This window comes from Apus apus, chromosome 3, assembly GCF_020740795.1.
Source record: "Apus apus isolate bApuApu2 chromosome 3, bApuApu2.pri.cur, whole genome shotgun sequence".
NCBI classification, from domain to species: domain Eukaryota; kingdom Metazoa; phylum Chordata; class Aves; order Apodiformes; family Apodidae; genus Apus; species Apus apus.
The window spans coordinates 73,859,440-73,881,627 of NC_067284.1; the positions used below are offsets into that span (position 1 = coordinate 73,859,440).

The 22,188-nt window shown below is 36.6% G+C and overlaps 1 protein-coding gene across 3 annotated transcripts in view; it reads right to left on the bottom strand.

Moving 5' to 3' along the window:
• Nucleotides 1–22,188, bottom strand: part of BABAM2 (BRISC and BRCA1 A complex member 2) — a 172,982-nt gene that overhangs the window by 100,944 nt on the left and 49,850 nt on the right. For all 3 annotated transcript variants that reach the window (XM_051614076.1, XM_051614075.1, XM_051614077.1), the window contains exons 5-6: nt 19,523–19,717; nt 14,779–14,853 (exon numbers count right to left, since the gene is read on the bottom strand). In XM_051614076.1, the coding sequence (XP_051470036.1) occupies nt 14,779–14,853; nt 19,523–19,717 (270 nt within the window). The remainder of the gene's footprint in view (nt 1–14,778; nt 14,854–19,522; nt 19,718–22,188) is intronic.

The following is a 22,188-nucleotide window of genomic DNA, read 5'->3' on the forward strand; positions in this document are numbered from 1 at the left end:
CTTTCAGCATGTTAGAAGCTGGTTTGCAGTTAATGACTGCATAAATAGTTAAATAGTCCTGAACTAATAGTGTATTTAAAAATAATAAAACAAGCATCTTCAAATACTTTGTTCTCCATGTATTAGTTTTGCAGGGGTCTGAATGCACTCATGCACAGGAGAAACAAGTAAGTATTTGGAGATAATACTGTGGAAGTTTCAAACTAGTGTTCTCAAAAGTTTACATGCAGTGAGCTTCCAAAATATTAATCTCAGTAAGAATATTTTTAATTGTATTTTTCAAAGAATCCAAAATTAGAACACAAAGATGAGCAGATAAGACTTGTTTCCACTCTTCCTCTGGAATTCAAAAAGTACACTCTTTATGTGTTTTGTATAGCTGTAAATATCGTAATTGATAGTACCTTCCAAATTGCCTTAATATGGTAATGCAGAGATAATTCATCTTATCCTTCTCTTGCATTTTCTCTCCAACCCCAAAATGGCTATTGCATACAAAATGTGCTATTAAGATGCCTTCATATTGAATACTTACTATTGATTTTCTTAGCTCATGTGAAGGAAGAGATTTCCCTCCCACCAACAGTAAAGAACAATTCAGTGGAGGAAGGAGAAAAACCATCTGCACCTTGACCTATCACAAATGTTCTTGCACCGATCACTTGACTAAGATTTACTTTTAAATTCCTTAGGTGGGTACTGCCAATTTGGTTTAAACACCAATGATAGAGGCTATGTTTCAGGAAAGATTTTACCAACAAATTCAACCAAATGTCTCAGTGCTGACCAAGTGTAAATATTCTACTTGGGCATTCATCCCACTCCAGCAAAATTGTTTTAAAACTTTTTGGATGATGAAAAACTTTTAAAGGTCAGCAAGTTTTCATTATAATGTACAAACATTGTAATCACTTTTTTGCCCTTTTCATTCGGTTTCACATTCAGTGCATATGTGAGCATATTTTCAGTTGCCTCCCTGCCCTCTTCCCTCCTTTCTCCAACTAGTTTTCAATCTCAGAGATAATTAAGTTCACAGAAGCTATATGAAGACCAGCAGTCAGGTAGAGGAGACAGCCAGCTGATTACCCCACCAACTATTACAGGTAATTACAGATAAATTCAGCTTGCTATCAATGGTAGCAGCTGGGGCACCAACCACTGAAAACACTTCTTATCTTCTCACTTGATACATTCCTACAGGGCCCACATGGGAGAACCACAACAACATGGCATAGAGGTTCAAGGAGACAAGGGATTAAACTTGCACGAAATCAACCTTCACTATTTCTATTGCTCACAGAAGTGGTTATTTTACTTAAAATCTTAAAACGACATCTGCATGTGCCAGAAAACTAAATCCATATCGCCTCATTCCACAAAAGTAGTCTTCCTAAGCATACACTCACTTTTCATCTTGCTGAACTGCACAGAATTTTTTTTTAACATTTATACAGATCATTATAACAATTTTTCAAGTTTCCTGGGAATGCAACACTCTGGAGTGCATTTAGACTAACAGACTGACATTTTTTTCAATCTTATACAGATCTTTTTTTCTTACCAGGCTTCCAATGTTTTTTTCAGTTCTCTTCTATTAAATTACCTTTTTAATACTATTCCTTCTTTTTAATTTTTATTTTATTAATATACTGTTTATTTGTATGCATTTACTTACATTTTGATAGCAGTGACAACATTTTGGTGTCACCAGCTTAAATTTTCTACATAATTTTTCTAGGAGAGGCAAATATAATTGGCTATATTCACAGAAGTTATAAAGAAAGCCAAGTAAAAATAATTCTTCATACTGCAGTACTGCCTCACATGAGTCAGAGAGATAATATAGGCCTCCAAGTTGCGTTAACAGGTATAGTCTCCTAAACCTGATACCATCATTGCCTAAAGGCCTGTAAACTGGGCTGCAGTTTGATGACACACCTTTTCAAGAAGGAACTGGCAATGTGTGGTAAACAACAAAAAAAATAAATATATTTTTTTGTTATTAAGTTGCTGCCATACAGTAAAACGGATGCTGCAAGAACACAATTGTAAATGCCAGTTCTGTTTATTACAAATTCAGTTGCACAGCTTCTCATGAAACATTTGCTATTGCAACCAGAAGAATCCCTCTGTTAATTTTATTCCAACGTTTCTTTTGTTTTAGGAGAGGTCATAAAGCAAGCAGTCCTAAAGTTTCATATAATATTAGCACCACAGACCTTTATTCTACCAAACCAGTTGTATAAATCCTGGTCACTAGTCTTTATTCCAAATACACTGTCTGCTCTAAATCAGTCCTTTTTTGTTACCCAGTATCCACCTATTAATTCCACATCTTGAAATTAATTATCAACAATGGCTACGAATTTTAAATTTAAAAAATAAAATTAAATTAAAACTTATAAAAGCATCTTGAGTTGCCATTTACAGTGATATTTAATGCAAGATAAACAGCTCTTTTGTTCAGTAATTCTTGTGCAGTCAAGGTTAATTACACAGAACAAAGCCTAGAAATTACTGCCATTTTAATAGCATTTTACATATACTGTCAAAATACATTACATGCATAAAACAAAATGGATATGCAAAGAACTACATTCTACCTAGAATATAATAATTCCATTTGTAAACAGAGGAAACAGTGTAAAGAATATCAAATTAAAATTTTATCTCGGTTTAAATATTTCTCAGCCAGAGAACTATCAGACAGTCAGCAGGCCAGTACTCCTCTAATTACTCTGCAATCTATTTGCTTTTCAATTTATTTATTTTAAAATAAGTGAAACTGTTTCAGTGCTTTCTTTCTAGCAGAACACAGGGCTCTGTGAACCTTAGAAGGAAGGTATCATAGAAGTTTTAAATGTTGTCAGAAATACACTCCATTCCATTGAGCTCTATAACATATTAACAAGAGCCTGATCCTGAGAAATATTATGTACTTGTAACGAGTTTATTGCTACTGAAGTCAGTGGCAGGCAGGGAGCATCTAATTCCTTTCAGAAATGGAAACCAAATGCTTGGACCAATAGCTGGAGCTCTGAGTCCTAGTCTTTTTAATGCTATGGGGTGTTTTTTGCTGTTGTTTAACTACGCAGTTTTGTGGGGAAAAAATGCAGCACAAAATTTTTCAGTAGAAAAGGTAACTTATGTTACATTGATTCATAAGTTACTGTCCAAATGTGAAGAGATGTCCATGATAATTGAAATCAATAGGTAACTAAGACAACACTCATGAGCAATAAAGAATTTCAAGGACAAAAAATATAAATCTACCAGTGAAAAAATGGCCTACAAGAAGAATCTCCAAGAACTCCAAAGTCATACAACTCTGTCCCTGCTGACACAAGTAGCTTGTTTTTCCTTCAAGAAAAATGTGCCAAAATGCACTGGACTTGATTGACTCCTAGTTGTAATTGTGATAAACTGAAAAAGGTTATAGAAAGAGAGGGGAGAGGAAAAGCACCATTCTGGTTAAAACCTTCGACAAGCTCTCTACTACTGGCTCAGAATTCCACTGTAAATATGTGTATTACTAGTTCCTCCATGCTTCAAGTCCTGTTCAAAAAACAGAAGGATTTTTTCCATGCATCACAACTACTGCAAACAATAAGAACTTGTGAGATGCTCAGTTACTATTTTCATCTAGCCTGTGTAGACAAAAAGAGACAATACCTGTATGTATGTCAAAATGGTACATCTGTGTCTAATTTGACCTACATTTCAAAAGCTAATCTAATCACTTAACAACAGTAAGACGAAAATTAAATAAGATTTATTACTTCAAGTTATGAGTCTAGGTGAAATGAGATAGACTTAATGATTTTATCTAGGACACACACTATAAATGCTAAACAATGAAAATAATTTGGAATGAGCGTGTTTATTCTTTGTTAACCAACACACTATCCTCAGGGTTCCTGCAAATGAGTACCTCATTATTTACGTACCATCAGTCAGTCACCAGTCTTAGTCGAGACATCAGTCACATTTGTCTAACATTCTTCTAGACCAGAAAAGATGTTACAGTAAAAGACAGAATATGTGGTATCTCCAAATATTTAAACATGTTTTCATATATTTAAAAGGTGCATATTTTAGTAGTTTATTACTAAAACTAACTGCAATAAGCAAATCATTAAGATGACAAAGAATGTCAAGAGTTGGAGCAGCATTATTAGTTTAGCTCTATTTTGCTATTTTCCTTCAGCAGAAATACTTCCTATCCACATTATGTGGGTATACTTAAATACTATATGTGCACTGTAGACACTTCATTATGTAATTGAAAACCAGTATTTAATTCACAGACATGTTTTTGCCCAAATTTTTATGTACTGGTAACCTGTTAAGACCTAAAGAGTACACCTAATTGCCTTCAATGAAGCCAAATTAAATCTCCTCCCCACTGCTCCATCTCTCCCATGGACGTGCTGTTTGCAACGATTACAGGTCCCAGCACATAAAAGACATGCAAGTTCTAGCATGAACACTTAAATCATTAAAACAGAAATAGAGAGTCAACAGGTCTAAGTTTAATTTATCTGTCTTTCACTGTCTCACTGAGATACTGCTGGACAAGGCAGTCTTTCCTTTAGCCTTTCCATCTAATGTCTCTTTCTCAAACAGAAAATACTAAAATACACTTTATGTAAACAAGCAACTACTTTCCTAATTGGAAGATAGTATAGATACGGAAAGCTTGATAGAAACATGGCATGCTATTAATTTGCATTTAGTGGAGAAAGTGCTGCTTATTCTTTCGGTAATATGGAAGCAAAATGGCAGAACATCCTAGATAGTTTTGTCTGGGGTTTGTTTGGGTTTTTTTATGTTTCATGATATCATCATCAATGACATTGTCAGTATCAATTAGATAAAAAGAAATGTGATGGATCCCTCACCCTCAGAATGTTCACTGTTGAGAATAACTGATTCAACAGTAAAGCTTTTTTAAAATTTATTTTTGGTAAATATTTTTGGCTTAAACCTTTAAACCTATGAAAACAAATAAAAGTGAGCATTGTAACATTCTGCTGAAGTTATTTTTGAGATATACATTAAAAAAAACTAACACCCTTTTTAGACAGCAAATTTGGTGTATTTAACTGAAAAGTTATCAGTGTAAATCACAGAATCCAAACCAAGAATGACTAAGAAGCATATGAAGTCATCATATAGACATACATTCATGCTAGTACTATTCTTTCTTAAGAAGACAGACATAACCTAGTATTCTGAAAGCCAAAACAAAAAAAACCCAAAACACTAAACCAATCCAGTCACTCTAACAGTAAATAACTGGCTCTTTTGTATATAAAATGGACTTTAAAACCTCAAAATACAAGCTCCTGTAGGACTTCAGCCCTGTGCTGAATCCTAAGAAAGAAACCTAAGAGAGGAAAGAGGCTCTGGGGTCAGCACTTAACATCCTACAACCATGCTTTATGTATTTGTGCATCTGCAAATGCAGATTTGCTGGTTAATGAATTCTACCGGTAATTGCTGTGCTCATGTTCTATACTCAACACATCTCAAATATTCTTCCTTTCAAGGAGAAATGGCAACAGGGAACTAAAGCAAATTTTAAAAAAATATATCCAAGAACCCCTTCCCAGTTCAAGACCACTGTACAATGCTTTTTCTACATACTCTGGGTGGACCATGATAATAAAACAAGCACCATCATTATGTAGTAACATGCAATTATTTTTATGGCTATTGAATTCCATTCTTCCTATGCAATACATAGAATGCAAATGTAAAGCAACAGTACAAATTACAAGCCCTAACAAGGCAGTAAATCTGAACCAAGTCACGCAACATAACGTGTCTTATAAACTTTCCCACTAGATGCAAAAAGGCTTCTAGATTTCAGAAGCTGTTCTTTCTAACTTGTTTTTCTTAATTTGTTTTTTAATTATTGAAAAAACTTATTTCGGGTAATTTTAGAACAGCAAATTAGTATTTCTATCAAAATTAGAGAAAAAAATTACAGAAATTGAGATAAATATTGTAGATGTGGCAGTCCTTTCCTTTACTATTACATTATAAAAATAAAAATGTTTGTAAGATAGCTGTCGTCAGGAATACAGTTGATTGGAGATTATTATTCATATTAAGATCATAAACTATAAAAATCATCAGCTGTGCAGAATGAGCTGTTCCAGTTGACAGATCTTAACAGAATCTTCCAATAAATTGCAGAAAAAGCTGATTTAAAAAATTGCTTTTGGCTTTCAGCATATGGAGCTTAAGGTGCTCCTTACACTAACATGTTTTTTGTGGTTTGAGTGACCAGTTAGTACAAACAAATCAAGTTGTTGTGAAAAAAATTGTACAAACAAAATTCAGTGAGAAAGAAGGGAACTGATTAGTTTACAAAATTAAAATATAACATGTTCTGATTATAAAGCATACTTTTATAGGGCTTTGCTCCCCTTGGTTTGTGGGCAGAAAGTATCAGAATAAAAATCACAAAGGGATGACTAATTAAATAGTTTCTACAAGTATTTCTGGAGCTTCACTGAATTATAGCAGTAATACTTTACTCCCAATGCCAGAATCAGTAGATTACGTGGCAAAGCAAGACAGTTCACCTCTTCTGCTAAACTCTGTAAGGTTATTAGACTACAGTAGTAAGAATAGCTAAGAAGCACAAGGCTTACATATAGTGGAATAAGATAATCCAGTGTCACCTGCAGTGACAACTGAAACATCCTGCTTAATAATAATAAAAAAAGCCAAAACATCCAAACCTTTACAGCTTTACAGCTTATGTTTTTTAAGCTAATATGAAAAACTAGACATTTAAAAATATTTTATCATGAAATATTTAAATGACACTATTTTTCTGGTTCACAACTTTAGAAAGTGTCCAAAATTTTCCACAACATGGATACCTTTTCAAATTGCTTTATAATTATTTTTTGGCCATATTCATTACGCAAGTTCCCCTGCTTAGAGTTCGTGTGCTTCTGGCAACAGGCTGCTACTCTGACACTTGTCAGCATAGTGAGGAGAAGAAACACCTCCCCAGTGGCACTTCTTTTTTGGTACTTATGACTGAAAAAGATGGACAGCAAAAGTAAACCTCAGATTCCTGGGCACAGGCTAAAATGTAAGCTTCTTAGAAACAATATCAATTACATCTCCTCTTGATAAATGTCTTTCACAAACACAGAGGTTACCTTTATTTTTACAGCCTCTAGCCTGTACAATATACTGGCTTTGGCTACTACAGACTGTTTTGAATATTTCCAGTAATAACTTGCACAGATTCATTTCTAATCTAAAATCTCAATGGCTCATTATTATTGCATGTTATAAAGTTTGTCTTTATTAACAGAAGAAACCTAGACAACCTTTGGTGATTCAGTATTATCTTCAAGTAATTTAATGCTGGTACAATAGGCAATCTAGTGAATATCATACTGATATCTGCTTTTAAAATTTAAACTATTTGCTCCAAATACTTGCATATATCTCAAGATAAGGAATACATTATGGAATACTATTCAGGAAGTTAACTTTATGCCTCTGTCATAGTCTTAAGTAGCATATGATTAACAGCATTCTATGTATTAAAATAGCACAGTTAAAGTATTGTGTTATTTCAGGATTACCTACAAGTCTTATAAACTGCCTGTTTTCCTAGTTGTAAAACAGGTAATTACAACATATGACGCCATAAACATGACAAGTTTTGTATGATGTTCAAGTCCATCACTCCACCGAATATAGAAGACCCAAAGACAGTATGGGAAGACAGTCAAACATACTATACTGCATAATGCTCTAAGCTTTTTTGTGAGGTAGCCACCCAGCAGAGTAAAACAGTCTAGTGCAAAAAGATCAAGTCAGATCTGGACTCTAATCCCTTCCTGCCACTGACTTTGTGACCTTAAGACACTACACATCTGGTTTTAGTTAGAATCATTAAGGTTGGAAGGGACCTTAAAGATGATTGAGTTCCAACCCCCCTGCCATGAGCAGGGAACCCTACCACTAGACCACAGAATCACAGAATCCTAGGGGTTGGAAGGGACCTTGAAAGATCATCTAGTCCAACTCCCCTGCCAGAGCAGGGTCACCTAGCGTACATCACATAGGAACGTGTCCAGGCGAGTTTTGAATGTCTCCAGAGCAGGAGACTCCACAACCTCTCTGGGCAGCCTGTCCCAGTGCTCTGTCACTCTCACAGTAAAGAAGTTCTTCCTGACATTCACATGGAACCTCCTATGCTCCAGTTTGCATCCACTGCCCCTTGTCCTATCACTGGTCACCACTGAAAAAAGCGTGGCTCCATCAAAAAAGCTTGGCTCCACAAAACCTCGTCCAACCTGGCCTTAAAAACTTCCAGGGATGGGGCATCAACAACCTCCCTGGGCAACCCATTCCAGTTCCTCACCACCCTTATGGTGAAGAATTTCTTCCTAATATCTAACCTAAATCTCCCCTCTCTCAGTTTAAAACCACTACCCCTTGGCCTGTCGCTGTCTTCTCTGATGAAAAGTGCCTCTCCAGCTTTCCTGTAGGCCCCTTTCAAGTACTGGAAGGCTGCTATAAGGTCTCCCCGGAGCCTTCTCTTATCTAGGCTGAACAGCCCTAACTCTCTCAGCCTGTCTTCATAGCAGAGGTGCTCCAGGCCTTTGATCATCTTGGTGGCCCTTCTCTGGACCCTCTCCAACAGGTCTGTATCTTTCTTGTGCTGAGGGCACCAGAACTGTACACAGTATTCCAGGTGGGGTCTCACCAGAGCAGCGTAGAGGGGCAGAATCACCTCCCTGGCCCTGCTGTCCACACTTCTTTTGATGCAGCCCAGGATGCAGTTGATCTCTGGGCTCCAGCACACACTGGCAACTCATGTCGAGCTTCTCATCTACTACCACCCCCAAGTCCTTCTCCTCAGGACTGCTCACAATCCATTCTCCCCCTAGCCTGTGTTTGTGCCTGGGGTTGTGGCAACCCCGGCGCAGGACCTTGCACTTGGCCTTGTTGAACTTCATGAGGTTGGCATTGGCCCACCTGTCCAGCCTGTCAAGGTCCCTCCAGATGGCATCCCTTCCCTTTAGGGTGTCAACCACACCACACAGCTGGTATCATCAGCAAACTTGCTGAGGATACACTCAATCCCACTGTCCATGTCTCCAACAAAGATGTTAAACAGCACTGGTCCCAGTACTGACCCCTGAGGGACACCACTCGTCACCTGCCTCCATTTGGACTTTGAGCCATTGACCACAACTCTCTGGCTGTGGCCATCCAGCCAATTTCTTATCCACTAAGTGGTCCATCTGTCAAATCCATGCCTTGTCAGTTTGGAGACCAGGATGTCGTGTGGGACAGTGTCAGACCCTTGAACAAATACAGGTAGATGATGTCAGTTGCTCTGCCACCATCCACCATCTCTGCAGCCTTGTTTTAGAAGGCCACCAGATTGGTCAGGCATGACTTGCCCTTAGTGAAGCCATGTTGGCTGTCACCAGTCACCTCTTTATTTGCCATGTGCCTTAGCAGACTTTCCAGGAGGATCTGCTCCATGACTTTGCCAGGCACAGAGGTGAGACTGAGTGGCCTGTAGTTCCCAGGTTGATGATTAGCCAGCTATCAACAAAAACAAATGAAATTTAAAAGCAAAAGAAATTATTTTTCTTTTTCAGAATATTTAGCTCAATTTTTTGAGCTAAACAGGTTAAACAGCAGAAGTACCAGTTTTTATAATACAAGTATATTTGTGTTTTGGTATTTGCAGCAATTTAACACAAACCTTAAATGCTGTCAAAAACCTCAAACTGCTAGATTACAACAGTAAAGAAACTAGCCTGGAAAGAGATCTCATTTGACCCTGCATATTTTACTTAAGCTTTGTTTGTTCTCTACTATAGTTGATTACACAAACATACACAAGTATTGCAGTCTTTTCACAGTACATGGAATTTTGTCTACATCATAAACAAATGTTGCATTCATGTCTTCTCACAGATTTCCAAATGATGAAATCACAATAAGGAAAAACACAAATATGTTCTTATCTTTTGATTTGAACTTGAGGATCAACCTTTTCCATTGACAGTCTTACACACAACTGTTTGGCCCCTGGCAATGTGTCTAGACAACGTCTGTTATTTGTTTCAGTTCTGAAAGATAAGCACTAAATAAAACGGTCATTACAAAAAAGCTCTCCAGAAAAAAAGAGGTGCAAAGATGTTTCTTAATCTTCTACAAAAAGAAATAGGTCTGCCTTGCATATTTCCTTTACATTTAAATAGTAAGAAATTATTGGAAGGCTGCTGGTCACAGCAGGATAGAATCATAGAATGGTTTGGGTTGGAAGGGACCTCAAAGATCACCTAGTTCCAACTCCCATTCATAGGCAGGGACACCCCCACTAGACCAGGTTGCTCAAAGCCCTCTAACGGCTAAATATGTCCACATATTAGCTATCCACCAGGGCACAACAAGCAGGTACATAAGAATAGGAAATTAATACTTTAAAAACTATATATAAGAAGGTGGTAATCAGGGTACATCTTACTTAGCAAAAACATCAAAAAAACCCACAGGGAAATAAAAAAACCCAACAAACCTAGATGTCTTGTTCTCAGTAGCATCACTAACAACATGTTCATACTGTGTAATCTGTCAAATAATCCAGTAAAACTTGTAAAATACTGAGCTGGAGATATTTAATGAATTATCATTATGATAACATATGTCCCTGTAGTTGACTAAGACTACAAAGAAAGAAACAAAATTTGCATAAGGTATTTTAGATGCTATGTCTATCACCTTCTTTATTACTATGGCCTACATTGTATCTGTAAAGAGGCACAAATGTGAACTAGACAGTGATTCTCAAAACCAGCATGTACAGTGAATACTTCCATTTATAAAATACTGTGGTGAAAATGGAAAATGTTGCAACCCACAGAAAAGAATATAAGCCAAAATGAATGTGCTGCTTAAAAAACCCAACTGCAAAAAAGAGAAAGGGAAAGTATAACAAACAGTAAAGACATACCAATGTAAGGATTTTCCTGAGCCAAAGCCATGATCTCATCAAACAGGAGAACCTTAATAAAACTTATCATAATTAACCTTGCAGTAGCTTGAGCAACCAGCTTGATTCTGCAGTTAGGTAAACACTTAAAAATTTTATTTATGTCAAATGGATTTCCATAAGAAAATGACGTGAAAGTGGATATGAAGATCCACATTAAATTCAAAACCCTTGTATTAAAGTGTAACTTTGTAAGGGAAAAAAAAAAGAAGGGATGTCTTTTCCTAAATGTACCTTTTCAGTGTAAATCAATAGTTCTTTTTGAACAGTTCTTTACCTAGGAAAATAAAGAATGATACTTTTTCTTTCAAATGTGAAAGAATATACCAAGAAAACTTATGAAAAACATTTATCTGCTGCAGCCACTTCAGAATTCAAAGGAAGAAGCTCTGCATTGCTCTTTTAATCATTCTCGCTCTTCATATACTCAGCTATTTTCTTCAACATGCACACACATTTCAACTGAATATCTTTGTAATACCCTGGTATTCTTTGAAATAGGATTTTTAAAAAATACAGAAGACATCTTCAAAATAACCAGGTAATAAATGTGCCTCCCCAACTTACACAATGCCTTCACATTTTTATTCTTCTAGGGGAAGGTGAATACTTTCACTACCATTAGTACAAAAAGTTGACTGAGTAAGATCTTATGATTCTGGAATGTATTCTTAACAACCTCAGATATTTGTTTTAACTGTACAGACTGTTCTTACAGCTTACATCCTCAAGACTGGATATTGGCTCACTATACAAAGCTTTACAATCACACTTACAGTGTGATTACCTTCTGAGATCAATAACAGTATCAGAAGAGCATTACAAATCATTGGGCTACTAGGAGTGACTAATGAGGCAAAAATTACGGTCTTCTAATATTTCACCGGATTTTAATACAAGTAGTAATCATTAAACATCAAAAAAAGTAGATGGCAGAGAAAGTATAACACAGGTTTGAACTTTGCAAATCATTACAGAGATGCTACTGTACACTATAAATTAAAACATGTGGAATTCTACAGTTAAACATTAAGCTGTTAATACACTAACAGCCTTCAATTACTGACTGCTCTTCCACCTTTCATGGTAATATATTAACAATTATTTCCCCTGCATCAATAGATGGTCTATCATGTACTATAATCTAGCAGGTTGTATTGGCAGACATGATGGAAAATGAATTTCTATTTTACTGCCACAGTCAAAGACCTATTTATGCAAAAAGTCCAATTGAAAAAAAAAAGTGAAATAAGACAGACATGGAGAGATTAAAAAAAAAAAAAAAATCTGAATTTTATTAAATAGCTTTATGAATTTGGAGTAGTCAGAGCGCAGAATTATTTCAACCATAACTGAGTAGTTAAAATTCTACCTGCCTTTATATTGCTGTCATAGAAGATGACCTTGATATATCTGATACTGTCAGAATACAGGCAGTTAAAGACACCGGGGGTACAAGATCCATGCCTGCTACAGAGCACTCTGTTCTAATCCGTGCTGGATTTTTTCATCAACCAACACTACTGGAAAGAAATTCTTCTCCTGTGGCTACTGATCCAGACTACATACCACTTTTCTACCCCAGACAGTTAACATGTCAGTTTGCATAGCTTAAGTCAGCATGAGAAACCTAAGGATTTCATCAGTACATTGGCCATCAAGATGCATTTGTTCTTGTAAAAATCCAGGCCATTACATACAAAAACATGTTAATTTTAAAACCTTAAACCTAAGACATTAAGATTTTAGAAATGTCAAAATAAAGGTAGACTGGTAAACTTTAATTGTGTTAACTTTCTGTGCATGCCTCTTTACATCACACACTCTGTATATGCATGCAAAATAAATACACTCTTTCCTTCAGACTAATGAATCATTTGGCACTCTGGGAGAACAATGCTCCAGAAAGCAGCTGTGGGGCAGTGATGATTTATCCACAATATACCAAGCTTCTATAGAGAAGGTGCAAAATGTTTAGTGAACATGAAAGGGGATCACAGTAAGGAGGAGTGTGTTGTCATGCATGAACACGTTACTCTTTAGAAAAAAAAAAAAGTAGAATCCATTTCTATCACAGGGTTCCTACATGATGACAGTTACTCATGTAACTCATACACCAACTTCTAACCTCCAGGTCATGGAGTTTCCCCAGAGGAAGAACACAGGTGTAAGACAGTCCTATGACTGAAGCAATTTAAAATATTGCTCTGAAATTCTTAATCCATTAAAAATTTTTCCTGGAAAATACAGCACCTGGAGTTCCGAAGGAGCAGACAACATAGTCCACATTAGACATTCTCAGTCTTCTTTTTCCCACAGAGTTTTTCAGAAGCTAATCATAGCTATCCTGCAGTCTAGGTTAACTGCTACTGTACCCTGGTTCTCAGCGCCACCATTCCTGAAAAGGCGTTAGCCAGCCCTCTTACATCGGACTGGAAATGTTCCATCAAGTGAGAAGAGAAGTCTCTGAAGAAAGACAGTAGCTGGGAGAAGGGCTGCTACCATGAACACAGGAAAAAACTGAAAATATCTGGATGGATGCTTCTGAAAAAGTTAGGCGTGGCTCATTAGTTAAACAGCAAAAAGTCAGCAGAAGGTAAAGAGATTATAGGACATAGATCTCAGACTACAAGAAAAATTTCAGTCACGTTACAGTTGTACCTGCCTTTATTTTCATGGTTCTTGGCTAAAGATACCTTATTTCTGACAATAAGACAAAGAGGAGGTAATGGGACCTACACTGACATTATAATCTCAACACATTAGTTGCTAAACTTCAAGGAGCTGTTCTTCCAAATATTTAGAAGTAAAAAGATGAGTAAGGAGGCAGACATGCAGTTTAAAGGAAAGATGGGTGTTGGTAACATCAGCTGATTCAAACCTTGTCTGAAGTAGAAGTTCTGGCAATTCATTCTAACAGTAATAATAGACAGAGAGAATCCCACTGTGTCCTCTGAATATGGTAACACTGACCTTATGATGGGCTTTCATAGTAACTGCTTGAGAGAGTGACTGTCCTCCTGCTGTGAAAACCACTCACTTAATATTATCCCATTCCAAAAATTCTGCTGTTTGGTTTTTCTCCTTCTAGCACAGAAATACTTTTTTTCCAACTCACATCCAATTCTCTACAGTCCTACTTCCTAAAGTATCTGGTCAAATTAATGTTCATTGTAAACAACGAAGCAACCTAATAATCAAAACTGTCAGTTCATGTCATCAGTATTTTCTTTTACACCCTGTTGGGAAATTATATAATTAGTTTGCTTTTCTGCTTCCTCTATCAAGACTGCTGGTCCAATTGGACTGCTCATTAAAAACCCCAACACCTACATAGCATGAAATTACATAGATTCATATAAAAGAGTTTATCTGGAAATAGTTAATTTATCCCCCGAGATAATATTTAGGATACTGGCAAGAGTTTGCTACTTATCATATTGTCTAAAAACCCAGAACATCTGCATTGCATGCCATCTTCTAAAACAACCCAAATTCTGCATGTTCCTTCAGAGTGAAAGTTGTATATTTACTATCTGATAAAACAGGATGCAAAACACTAACATCATCTTTCCAAAACATAACCCAATCAGGTTTAGAAACAGTGGACTTTCAAACTCTTGGAGAGTAGGAGGGCAGGAAAGTCAAAAGAATTACCAAGAACATTTCAGTAATTCATACTCTCTCACAAACATTATCTACTTAGACATTCATTTTACCTTGAGAAGGTATGTAGGAATATTGCTGAAATCTACAGGCAACTTCAAGAGGAAGCGAGCTGAGAATTCTCCAGTCTGTGGAAAAAGGTAACATGAGTGAAACCCGTGTGTAAAACAGAACCTTAGATTGGACGTTCCTAAGATGAAATATTAACCAGAAAAATGTGTAAGAGCTCATATCAAACAGAAGGGCTGAGATTTAAGACACCATTTCTCAATGGAATTACTGAAGAGGAAAAAAATAATTCACGCATTTCACAGATGTTGTATGAGAAAACACCTTGAAAAGCGTAACAGCAAGACAACAGCAAAAAGTAGTTAGAATACAACCATGTGCATGACAAAAATCAGACTGTACTTTGTGAGGCCCTAAATATAGATGTATCTTGGCTGTACTTATTTCCGGACAAAGGTCCGGCAAGACCTGCAAATGGTTTGAAAGCAAAGCTAAAAACCTGACAAATTTATAAAACTGTACAGAGAAAACAGAGGCACCTTCACAAACATTGCAGGTATATATAAGAGAATTTGCATTGTGTAAGGTGTATAAAAACTGTCCTCTGAATAATGACAGAAGAAAGAACTGCAGTAAAAGGTTTCATATCATTTGTTTTCAGAATTATGTGACTCTTAACACCTAGACAACCGTTTACTGAACATTTGCCAAATGTCCCCTACACATTCCTTTTTTATGCATAAACTGTATGCAAAGGAAATGGAAAGGATTTCCTTTCTGTTTCATACACTTCCTCAAAACCAGACTTTGTCCACCTGGTTATGAAGCAATGAAGTTGGTTCTTTTTGAAAAACAAATGCTCGCCCGATTTCCTCACATCAATTTTTTGTAACCCGTTTTTTTTTTTAATTCAATAAAATAGCCATACAGCAGGTATATCTGTAACGTTGAATTAGCAGTACAAAAAGCATGAAACATTAATTTTGTCACTTAGGTACAAAAAGCTAGGACATCTTGAGACAAGATAGCACAGCTTTTTTCAGTTTTAACCCTGCCTTATCTTTGCATACATACACTACTTAGTTACGTGGTACACATTTTTTAAAAAACAATACTTCATTTTTACAGGCAAGAGGACAAATCAAAGCTGTGTGAATACTGAGCATTCATTCTCCCACAGTAACATATACGTTCTAGTTCCCTATTCCCTGAACATAGTTATCTGTACCTTATTTTCATTTTACTATTTTAAATGTTTTGCATAGGCTGACAAAGTGAGAAGAAAAAAACAACACACTTAAACAAGAAATACATGATATACAAATTTTAAGAAAGTGCACATCCACCTATGGTGACTGTGTATTGTAATTCTCATTAAAAGGGTGAATGTAAATACTACACTAGGATCATCTTTATTGTGTATACAGCTGTACCATGTGGCAAGCAAAAGCCTGTAATACATCTGAAATAATGGAAGTATGCTTTCTGTAAAAAGCAGCAGTGGCAATGAAAGAGATGGAGACAATCTTGACAGCAAGCATGTTGCCTGATGCCATGTCCAGATAGCTTCTAAGTATCTCCAAGCATGGAAATCCCACAATCTCTCCGAGTAACGTGAGCCAGTGCTCTGTCTCCCCCAACACTCATGAGCTTAGAACCCATGCAGACATCAGAGGGATGCCTTTTGGGCCACTGCTTTACTACATTTTCTAGGTGTTATCACTAGAACTCCAAATAGCTAAGGGGACAGTTTATCAAAGGCCATGACAGCTCTTACAAAGATATGTATTCAGTCTTTTTACACCTGTGCTGTAAGTGAAAGTTTGCCATATGCCTTTGCAAAAGAGTATGTTTGCCTGCCCTCTCAAGCAGCTAAGCACATATAGACAAAGCTGCTGGAGTAGGCAGACATACAAGAAGTAATGCTAATATCAGTGCCAACTTGTTTCTTGGTCTACCTATCAGGCATGGACTAGAGACACCGTCCTGTCACCAAACAAGAAAAAACAAGACTTCAAATGCAAGCAAAACCTTTCCAACAGTATATTGCTAGTTATAGCATTTGCCAAAAGGATTTGTATGATGATAGGTTGTAACCTATTGTGCTCAGAACTGCCCTTACAATTTGCCCCCTGGTAGTCACACAACAGAAGCAAAGCAATTGCACACAGAAGCACTGTGCAACAAAATGTGAGTGTATATTACATTAAAGCCAGGCTTCAAAACCCCTTCTTGTTGACACTACTTGTGAGGACAGATATCAACTTTCTGATGCTGTATTACTACTGTATGCAGAAAAAATACTGACTTCTTGTGCATAACATGAAGACTACTTTCATGACAGTCAGGGTGCTTGCTTTTTATTCAGAAGTGGATATTACAGACAGTGCCTCTTGTCTGGACTTAACTTCAAAAAAGATGCCATACAACATTTGCCATGAAATCCAGAAAATTATTTCTGCTAAAATACCAAGTCTGATTAATTGGTATTGCCAGTGAACAGATGAATGGCCTCTGATCAAATCATCAGCTGCTCCATATTGTGGAAGTTAGTACTTGGACTCTAGAGCTTTTATATAATTCAATAAGGATTATTTTGTAATGTATTATATCCAAAAGTGTTCTGAAGGGGTAGGGTGCAGTCCCTGCCCATGCAACTCACCCACCCAACCAGCTCACAGGCATCAGGTTGAGTCAGATTAATTTCTGGCCACAGCACTGAGAGATTAGGTAGTCAACAGGCACCTGTGTCAGCTGCTACTCTACCAGCATGAAGCTACTAAGCTAGAGAATGGTTTCTCTGTTTGTCATGGATCTTGGAGATCACTGCAGGAAATTGGAGATACGGGAACAAAAGTATAAAAGCAAGTTACTGTTCCATTTTGGGACACAGAATTGAATCCAGGCCTCCACTTCAAACTTTTTAAACTCATGTACTTAAGATGGTTGTGTTCATAACACAGTGCACAGTTCACTCATAGATAATTATTTCAGAAGGCTGTTGAGCTACTGTCAACTCCTGAGAGACAGCAAAAATATGAACTTCCGTAAGTTTAGGCAGAGAACATAACATGCAGTTTACAGCTTGCTTTTCAGATGAACATAGTTATTGAGCTGATCATCAAGATTAAAAAGACAGTGATAAAAGAAAGGAAGAAGTATGCATGTTAGTTTCACAGTTTCACTCATCAACAAGCCTCTCATGTAAATACTAGGTTCATAGAATGTCCAAAGAAGATCTCCCAGTCTTCTTGACAGAGAATGTAAACTTTGAAAACAAAGCACATACTACAAAACCCTCAAATAGCTCTGCAATTATTAAAAGGATTTGCCTTAAAATACATTTAAGATTTATTTTACTGAAATATTTTGACCTAAAACAGCATTTCAAATGGAAAAAAAAGTTCTTTATTCAGTCACCAAAGACAGGAAAGATTTGAAAGGCCTGTGTAGATAGTCTGTCCCATTAAAAAGAAAAGGAAAAAAACCTAGTTTTCTACAATCTTGAGTAAAATTTGGAAGCTGCCAAAAATTTATCAAAACTCAGTACAGTTCAGAAATTCTTCTGCATGTCAATAAACAAGTCTGATGACACTTACAGATGTGGCAAGTTGCAACTCAAGCTATAGAGAATAAGACTGAAGAAAAAAAAAAACACATTTAAAAACTAATTTGAAATTCTCTGATAAAGAAAATTTTCCATGGCTTAAAATATAAAAGAGTAGATGCCTTGTCTAAGAAAAGAAAAACAGATGAATATAAGTACTGTGAGTTGTAAAGTAAATGTCCTTACACTATCTGTAACTTAAGGATGATTAAAGTGAGATAAAGATGAATTCTAGGCTCTGATAACCAGAATGTTGAAGTTTCATCAATTTTCAGACTGCATCTATTTCAGATCTATTGCTGCTTCTGCAGGCCAGTATATCTTAAGAGCATGTTATTGCTAAAAACAAGAGGAGGACACGTTCAGGATAAACACAATTAGATATTTCCTGATATCTTATTCCAAACTTCCCATGATGAATACATTAACAGTGGAAAAAAACTGATTTTTGCAAAGCTTACTCTGTGGCAGAGAGCAGTTAAAAAAAATTTTAGAAGTCAAATCACTCACTAACCAAAATGTTTACATTGCCAGTAGCCTCATTTTAGAAAGATGAGAGGGTATACATTGAGTGTTTCTATACTGCACAGCACACTTCCCAGGGAAAGGATACAACTTCATGAAAGTGATAAGCCAGTTTAATGTCTGAATGACATATGAAAACGTGGCCCTACAAAGACACTGCTCTTGCCCATCTCACCTGTCCTGCTGTATAAAATTAGCTGGTGTTTTTTTCCTCTCCAGTTTAGGTTCCTAAAGCAGCTCAGCCTAGGCAAGTGCCAGAGAGATCCAGGCAGCTGTAGCTACTAATTAAATCAACTCATTCATAATGTTGAACTATACCCTAATATATCCTATCCCTATGGAGGTTGATTTGCCTGGGCAGGGTGTCATACCAACACTGTTATTTATTCTGCCTCTCAAAACTTCAGAGCTAACTCAAACTTCCACGTAACATTGTACTGTGCACAGACCTTTCAACCATTTCCAAAGTTTTCATGTATAAACTAGATGAACTAACACGAGGTTGAAAGACAATTCCTCACCTGGAAATACAGTCCAACCAAGGTAGTGGAATGACAGCAATATACGTAACAGGGAGTAGAAAAAGTGAGCTGGAGTCAAATAGAGCTCTATTTATTAAAGGATCACTAAAAGCATTTTAGCATAAACATTCTTACCCAGTTGTTTTTTTTGCCAGCATAGATTTCCATGTTTTCTCCATACTGGGGCTCTTCCAGTAAAGTCTGATATTCAAACATGAGACGAGAGCTCTCACGTAATCGGCTGCACTGAAATTGGTGATACTGCTGCACAAGCTCTTTCACAACAAGCAGGAGGCATTCAGGGTTTGAAGGATTCCAAGCAGCTAAATTCTGTTAAATTAAGAAAGAACAGAGACAAATATTGTTTATAGCACTAGAAAGACAAGCACTTCCCCTTCCATACTGATACCAGAGACACATATGTATGTGGAACCTTTGTGAAAAAGCTAAATCATAATATTAAATGCAAAGCTCCTATCGTGCTTTGGAAGAAAACCAGTTCAAACAGAAAAGCATGCTCCATACAGGGAACTACGAGAAAACTGATAACAGGGCTACTACCAGGCATAAAAAGGTCCAAATCACCATTCCATTCCTCCCTAAAATTATACTGCGGAATGTGAAAACTTGAGAAGTTTGAATTAAAAAAATTAAAACTGATATGAAATACCCATGGATCAGGTAAGTACAGCCCTGCACAATATCTGACTGAAAAAGCAGCCAGCCAAGTGAATACGCCAAATTAACACCAACCATGGAAACTACTCCATTACTCAAACAGTGTATATAGTATTGACAGTGGTGGAACAAATGGGTTCTCTTCTGTTGCTTCACTTGTGCTTTACTTCGCGTTGACTGTCTCTTCACTAGAGTTATCTTGACTCATCCCCTTAACACAAAGTCCATCTATACACAAGCCTCTTCAATGGGCCTGGCAGATGTTTTTATTACAAGTTGATTGCTTATCAAGAAACATGGCTAACAGAAATAAAAATCTTCATACAATTAATAATTGTGTCAGTAGCAATGTTATCTCCCAGTTTAACTACTCTATCATTGGCTTAGACTAGTCTTCCATGCACAGTTAAATTTTATTCAGGAAGGTTTTCTGTGTTACAAATTATGCCTAACATGATCAATGTTGCATGCCTACATCTGGTTGATGTAGACTGACCTAGAATGGATCTATGTTAAGTCCAGATGAGAACTTCCACTGCACTCCATGCTTACTGGACATAAGACAGGTCTAAAGCAGGAGCACATATGCTTTGTACTTATGTCCTCAACAGGTGGTCTGGATAAAACCTCAGGGCACGATAACAGTTACGTGAGTTTTGGTCAGTTTTGAGTACAGGCAAAATTATTCTGTATTTCTGGATTTCCTATAGACATATGACAACAAACTAGCTGTAACAGGATTTTAAATTGCATGGATTGTTGAGTTACTGTTAAGATTCTTAGAACTAGCAAAGATGTCTGCATTTTACAACTAACATAGTATCTTCTAATAAAATTACTTTTCACTATCTGAACTCAAAGTAGTTACAGATGGCATGGCTACTTTTGTCCTGGAAGTTGTAGACATCTAATAAATTGTATGCATAATTTACATTCTTTGGCAAGGACAAAAAAAGCATTAGCCCTTTTTTACTTCTTCAATGAAAAAACTGCCTTGGTATGCATAATTTTCTACAATGAAAGGACAGAAAACATTTCTGTACTTTGAAGAGGTTTTCCTAAGGCTGCCTCGTATTCAAGCACATAAAAAATTATGTTTCTTAACCTAGGTACAGTAAATGAATGAAGCTAGACAAAAAAACCAACATGTCCTCTAAAATATACAGGCTATTCATATTTTGTGTAAAACCAAAACTAATAAATTGAAGCAAACAGGTTGCATAGAGAGGTTGTGGAGTTTCCATCCTTGGCCATTCTCAAAACCTGACTAGGCAAGATCCCATACAGTCTGCTCTATCTGACCCTGCCCAGGCACAGGGGCTGGCCTATATGATCTCTAAAGGTTCTTTCCAACCTCAGCTGTTTTTTGATTCTATGAAGACATTTACAAAAACCCAAACTGAAACAGTTATTAAGGTAAGACTCCATATTTCTGACCTGAAAAGAAATTAAAGAGCTGTGTATAAATTTTATATTCCAATACTCTTCTGCAAAAGTTACAGAAAGCTTAATCAGTTACTCACCAGACACCAAATCTTCAGCTCTGCAATGAAACCTACTTGTAGCTTAACCTCTAGTGAGGTGGCTACTTCCGTTTTAAAGGCTTATAATTTTATTATTTCTGATGACTGAGTTTATGACATATCCCTTTGGAATGCTTTCTACACACTTCAGTATATGTGTATGATGGCCTAAAAAATATGTCACGCACTCCTCTTTCCGCAACTTTATACTGTTTCCAGCTGAAGTAATGTATATCGAGATGTTACCAAAACAAATGTCTCATTTTCACCATTATCACTTAAAACATGCAAGTCTAATTTGTCAGAGAAAGAAACATCAAATACGTATTGCCTCCTTGAAAATCTTGTGCTTTTTTCAAGGGGAAAAAAACCCAGCAATGTTTGTTAAGGCCATTTAATCTCAAATCTTACATGCTGTTTTTCTTGAAGTACCCAGACTTGGAGGGGATCACTTTTAAGGGTATCTCAGCTACATCCTATGCATCATCCTCACTCCTTCTTGTTTAAGTTAATAGCTAACAGACAGCCAAAGAAATCTGTGTATACAATACCTATATACAGGGCATGGGGGGAAGGGGAAAAAAAAAATAAGGATAACCA